This window comes from Scyliorhinus canicula, chromosome 29 (genome assembly GCF_902713615.1).
Source record: "Scyliorhinus canicula chromosome 29, sScyCan1.1, whole genome shotgun sequence".
In the NCBI taxonomy this organism is placed as follows: Eukaryota; Metazoa; Chordata; class Chondrichthyes; order Carcharhiniformes; family Scyliorhinidae; genus Scyliorhinus; species Scyliorhinus canicula.
Genome location: NC_052174.1, coordinates 8,239,396 through 8,245,395, shown reverse-complemented (window position 1 = coordinate 8,245,395; position 6,000 = coordinate 8,239,396). Strand labels below are relative to the sequence as shown.

Genomic DNA, 6,000 nt, shown 5'->3' with positions numbered 1-6,000 from the left:
TCCAGTGTGCGCACTAACTCAATCACTCCCTCTCCAGTGTGCGCACTAACTCAATCACTCCCTCTCCAGTGTGCGCACTAACTCAATCACTCCCTCTCCAGTGTGCACTAACTCAATCACTCCCTCTCCAGTGTGCGCACTAACTCAATCACTCCCTCTCCAGTGAGCACTAACTCAATCACTCCCTCTCCAGTGTGCGCACTAACTCAATCACTCCCTCTCCAGTGTGCGCACTAACTCAATCACTCCCTCTCCAGTGTGTGCTAACTCAATCACTCCCTCTCCAGTGTGCGCACTAACTCAATCACTCCCTCTCCAGTGTGTGCTAACTCAATCACTCCCTCTCCAGTGGGTAGCAACTCGATCACTCCCTCTCCAGTGTGCGCACTAACTCAATCACTCCCTCTCCAGTGTGCGCACTAACTCAATCACTCCCTCTCCTCGTCCCTCTCCAGTGTGCGCACTAACTCAATCACTCCCTCTCCAGTGTGCGCTGACTCAATCACTCCCTCTCCAGTGTGCGCACTAACTCAATCACTCCCTCTCCAGTGTGTGCACTAACTCAATCACTCCCTCTCCAGTGTGCGCTAACTCAATCACTCCTCTCCAGTGTGCGCACTAACTCAATCACTCCCTCTCCAGTGTGTGCTAACTCAATCACTCCCTCTCCAGTATGCACTAACTCAATCACTCCCTCTCCGGTGTGTGCTAACTCAATCACTCCCTCTCCAGTGAGCACTAACTCAATCACTCCTCTCCAGTGTGCACTAATCAATCACTCCTCTCCAGTGTGTGCGCACTAACTCAATCACTCCCTCTCCAGTGTGCAGCAACTCAATCACTCCTCTCCATGTGCGCACTAAATCAATCACTCCCCTCCAGTGTGTGCAGTAACTCAATCACTTCCTCTCCAGTGTGCGCACTAACTCAATCACTCCCTCTCCAGGTGTGCTAACTCAATCACTCCCTCTCCAGTGGCGCACTAACTCAATCACTCCCTCTCCAGTGTGCGCACTAACTCAATCACTCCCTCTCCAGTGTGTGCTAACTCAATCACTTCCTCTCCAGTGTGCAGCAACTCAATCACTCCCTCTCCAGTGTGCGCACTAACTCAATCACTCCCTCTCCAGTGTGCACTAACTCAATCACTCCCTCTCCAGTGTGCACTGACTCAATCACTCCCTCTCCAGTGTGCGCACTAACTCAATCACTCCCTCTCCAGTGAGCACTAACTCAATCACTCCCTCTCCAGTGTGCGCACTAACTCAATCACTCCCTCTCCAGTGTGCGCACTAACTCAATCACTCCCTCTCCAGTGTGTGCTAACTCAATCACTCCCTCTCCAGTGCGCACTAACTCAATCACTCCCTCTCCAGTGTGTGCTAACTCAATCACTCCCTCTCCAGTGGGTAGCAACTCGATCACTCCCTCTCCAGTGTGCGCACTAACTCAATCACTCCCTCTCCAGTGTGTGCTAACTCAATCACTCCCTCTCCAGTGTGCACTGACTCAATCACTCCCTCTCCAGTGTGCGCACTAACACAATCACTCCCTCTCCAGTGTGCGCACTAACTCAATCACTCCCTCTCCAGTGTGTGCTAACTCAATCACTCCCTCTCCAGTGTGCGCACTAACTCAATCACTCCCCTCCAGTGTGTGCACTAACTCAATCACTCCCTCTCCAGTGTGCGCTAACTCAATCACTCCCTCTCCAGTGTGCGCACTAACTCAATCCCTCCCTCTCCAGTGTGCGCACTAACTCAATCACTCCCTCTCCAGTGTGCGCACTAACTCAATCACTCCCTCTCCAGTGTGCGCACTAACTCAATCACTCCCTCTCCAGTGGGCAGCAACTCAATCACTCCCTCTCCAGTGTGCGCACTAACTCAATCCCCCCTCTCCAGTGTGCGCACTAACTCAATCACTCCCTCTCCGGTGTGCGCACAAACTCAATCACTCCCTCTCCAGTGTGCGCACTAACTCAATCACTCCCTCTCCAGTGTGCGCTGACTCAATCACTCCCTCTCCAGTGTGCGCACTAACTCAATCACTCCCTCCCCAGTGTGCGCTAACTCAATCACTCCCTCTCCAGTGTGCGCACTAACTCAATCACTCCCTCTCCAGTGTGTGCTAACTCAATCACTCCCTCTCCAGTATGCACTAACTCAATCACTCCCTCTCCGGTGTGTGCTAACTCAATCACTCCCTCTCCAGTGAGCACTAACTCAATCACTCCCTCTCCAGTGCGCACTAACTCAATCACTCCCTCTCCAGTGTGCACACTAACTCAATCACTCCCTCTCCAGTGTGCAGCAACTCAATCACTCCCTCTCCAGTGTGCGCACTAAATCAATCACTCCCTCTCCAGTGTGTGCAGTAACTCAATCACTTCCTCTCCAGTGTGCGCACTAACTCAATCACTCCCTCTCCAGTGTGTGCTAACTCAATCACTCCCTCTCCAGTGTGCGCACTAACTCAATCACTCCCTCTCCAGTGAGCGCACTAACTCAATCACTCCCTCTCCAGTGTGTGCTAACTCAATCACTCCTCTCCAGTGTGCAGCAACTCAATCACTCCCTCTCCAGTGTGCGCACTAACTCAATCACTCCCTCTCCAGTGTGCACTAACTCAATCACTCCCTCTCCAGTGTGCACTGACTCAATCACTCCCTCTCCAGTGTGCGCACTAACTCAATCCCTCCCTCTCCAGTGAGCACTAACTCAATCACTCCCTCTCCAGTGTGCGCACTAACTCAATCACTCCCTCTCCAGTGTGCGCACTAACTCAATCACTCCCTCTCCAGTGTGTGCTAACTCAATCACTCCCTCTCCAGTGCGCACTAACTCAATCACTCCCTCTCCAGTGTGTGCTAACTCAATCACTCCCTCTCCAGTGGGTAGCAACTCGATCACTCCCTCTCCAGTGTGCGCACTAACTCAATCACTCCCTCTCCAGTGTGTGCTAACTCAATCACTCCCTCTCCAGTGTGCACTGACTCAATCACTCCCTCTCCAGTGTGCGCACTAACACAATCACTCCCTCTCCAGTGTGCGCACTAACTCAATCACTCCCTCTCCAGTGTGCGCACTAACTCAATCACCCCCTCTCCAGTGTGTGCACTAACTCAATCACTCCCACTCCAGTGAGCGCTAACTCAATCACTCCCTCTCCAGTGTGCGCACTAACTCAATCACTCCCTCTCCAGTGTGTGCTAACTCAATCACTCCCTCTCCAGTATGCACTAACTCAATCACTCCCTCTCCGGTGTGTGCTAACTCAATCACTCCCTCTCCAGTGAGCACTAACTCAATCACTCCCTCTCCAGTGCGCACTAACTCAATCACTCCCCTCTCCAGTGTGCACACTAACTCAATCACTCCCTCTCCAGTGTGCAGCAACTCAATCACTCCCTCTCCAGTGTGCGCACTAACTCAATCACTCCCTCTCCAGTGTGTGCACTAACTCAATCACTCCCTCTCCAGTGTGCGCACTAACTCAATCACTCCCTCTCCAGTGTGTGCTAACTCAATCACTCCCTCTCCAGTGTGCGCACTAACTCAATCACTCCCTCTCCAGTGAGCGCACTAACAATCACTCCCTCTCCAGTGTGTGCTAACTCAATCACTCCCTCTCCAGTGTGCGCACTAACTCAATCACTCCCTCTCCGTGTGCGCACTAACTCAATCACTCCCTCTCCAGTGTGCGCACTAACTCAATCACACCCTCTCCAGTGTGCGCACTAACTCAATCAGTCCCTCTCCAGTGCGCACTAACTCAATCACTCCCTCTCCAGTGCGCACTAACTCAATCACCCTCTCCAGTGTGCGCTAACTCAATCACTCCCTCTCCAGTGTGCGCACTAACTCAATCACTCCCTCTCCAGTGTGCACTAACTCAATCACTCCCTCTCCAGTGTGCGCACTAACTCAATCACTCCCTCTCCAGTGTGTGCTAACTCAATCACTCCCTCTCCAGTGTGCGCACTAACTCAATCACTCCCTCTCCAGTGTGCGCACTAACTCAATCACTCCCTCTCCAGTGTGCGCGCTAACTCAATCACTCCCTCTCCAGTGTGCGCTAACTCAATCCCTCCCTCTCCAGTGTGCGCACAACTCAATCACTCCCTCTCCAGTGTGCAGCACTAACTCAATCACACCCTCTCCAGTGTGCGCACTAACTCAATCACTCCCTCTCCAGTGCGCACTAACTCAATCACTCCCTCTCCAGTGTGCAGCACTAACTCAATCACACCCTCTCCAGTGTGCGCACTAACTCAATCACTCCCTCTCCAGTGTGCGCACTAACTCAATCACTCCCTCTCCAGTGTGTGCTAACTCAATCACTCCCTCTCCAGTGTGCACTAACTCAATCGCGCTGCCCCAGCGTGCATGCACACCTGCCCTGTCTCCCCCACCCCAACCCCAGCCCCCATGCACACCCGACCTCTTCCCCCGCCCCAGCGTGCATGCACACCTGCCCTCTCTCCCCCACCCCAACCCCAGCCCCCATGCACACCTGACCTCTCTCCCCTGCTCCAGCCACGCGAACAAGCCCGACCTCCCTTCCCCGCCAGAGTCCCGGGCATACACCAGGCCGACCTCCCTTCCCCGCCAGAGTCCCGGGCACACGCCAGGCCGACCTCCCCTGCCTAGCTGGGCCGTGCACTCACAGCCTCCCCCAGCCGAGCATACACACACTTCCCCTCCCGCCCGCACACCTCACAGGTGCACTCAGAAACCGATTGTGCGCAATCAAAAACTCAACCGCTTCTGAAAGCCTGAGAAACTAAGCACTATGCGGAGTTTGGGAGACTGGGACAGACAAACCTGAGTGAGGGGCTGCTCCTGCTGTTCTTCAGCCCTGCGCTCCTGATCACAGGCCCCGTGCTCTTCACAGCATCGTCGCCCCATAGGCTGATGTTAGAGTTCTTACTTTCATGTAAACTCCACATGCTGTTCATATCGGAGCCCCACTGACTGGGCAGCCCCCACACTGCAGAGTTGTTGATGGGAATACTGGAATGCTGTGGGCAGGAAAAATTATTCAGCAGGGAATGAGGAAAATCAAGGCAATATAATCGGGGCCATTACCCCATCAGTTTATCGAACTGTGAACACAGTAACAAGCAGACAACGGTCACTGGTTAGCAGCAGCTCATCCGGCTCAGACACAATAGGGAGGGGGAATAGGGCAAGGCCAGAGGCCAATTATCTACTCCGTGGGAGGGGTCATTGGGGAGGGAACGAGGGGGTATGAGGAGAACAGGAGGGAAAAGACGAATTCAGTGTGTGTTCAGGGAGACTGATGGGGAAAAGAGGAAGTGAGGAATAAGACGTGGGTAGAGAGGTAGGAAACGGGTTTAAGGAGACAAAACTATAGAATGACAGGTTTAACAATGGGATTCTATCTTTCTCCCCGGAAAAGTCTAATTGGAATGCGTGTGGGGCGGGCGGCCCAGAGAGCGGGCGTGGGCGGCCCAGAGAGCGGGCGTGGGCGGCCCAGAGAGCGGGCGTGGGCGGCCCAGAGAGCGGGCATGGGCGGCCCAGAGAGCGGGCGTGGGCGGCCCAGAGAGCGGGCGTGGGCGGCCCAGAGAGCGGGCGTGGGCGGCCCAGAGAGCGGGCGTGGGCGGCCCAGAGAGCGGGCGTGGGCGGCCCAGAGAGCGGGCGTGGGCGGCCCAGAGAGCGGGCGCGGGCGGCCCAGAGAGCGGGCGCGGGCGGCCCAGAGAGCGGGCGCGGGCGGCCCAGAGAGCGGGCACGGGCGGCCCAGAGAGCGGGCGCGGGCGGCCCAGAGAGCGGGCGTGGGCGGCCCAGAGAGCGGGCGTGGGCGGCCCAGAGAGCGGGCGTGGGCGGCCCAGAGAGCGGGCGCGGGCGGCCCAGAGAGCGGGCGCGGGCGGCCCAGAGAGCGGGCGCGGGCGGCCCAGAGAGCGGGCGTGGGCGGCCCAGAGAGCGGGCGTGGGCGGCCCAGAGAGCGGGCGTGGGCGCTGCGGGCGGTGATGCGGTG

The 6,000-nt window shown here is 56.0% G+C and overlaps 2 protein-coding genes across 2 annotated transcripts in view; both read right to left on the bottom strand.

The window, feature by feature from the left end:
* The window catches only part of LOC119958339, a 45,381-nt gene that overhangs the window by 36,628 nt on the left and 2,753 nt on the right, over positions 1-6,000 (bottom strand). The gene's annotated exons all lie outside the window — the stretch shown is intronic.
* Positions 4,793-6,000, bottom strand: part of LOC119958295 (GRB10-interacting GYF protein 2-like) — a 120,155-nt gene continuing 118,947 nt past the window's right edge. The window contains 1 exon segment of the mRNA XM_038786729.1: positions 4,793-5,023. Coding sequence (XP_038642657.1) covers positions 4,793-5,023 — 231 coding nt within the window.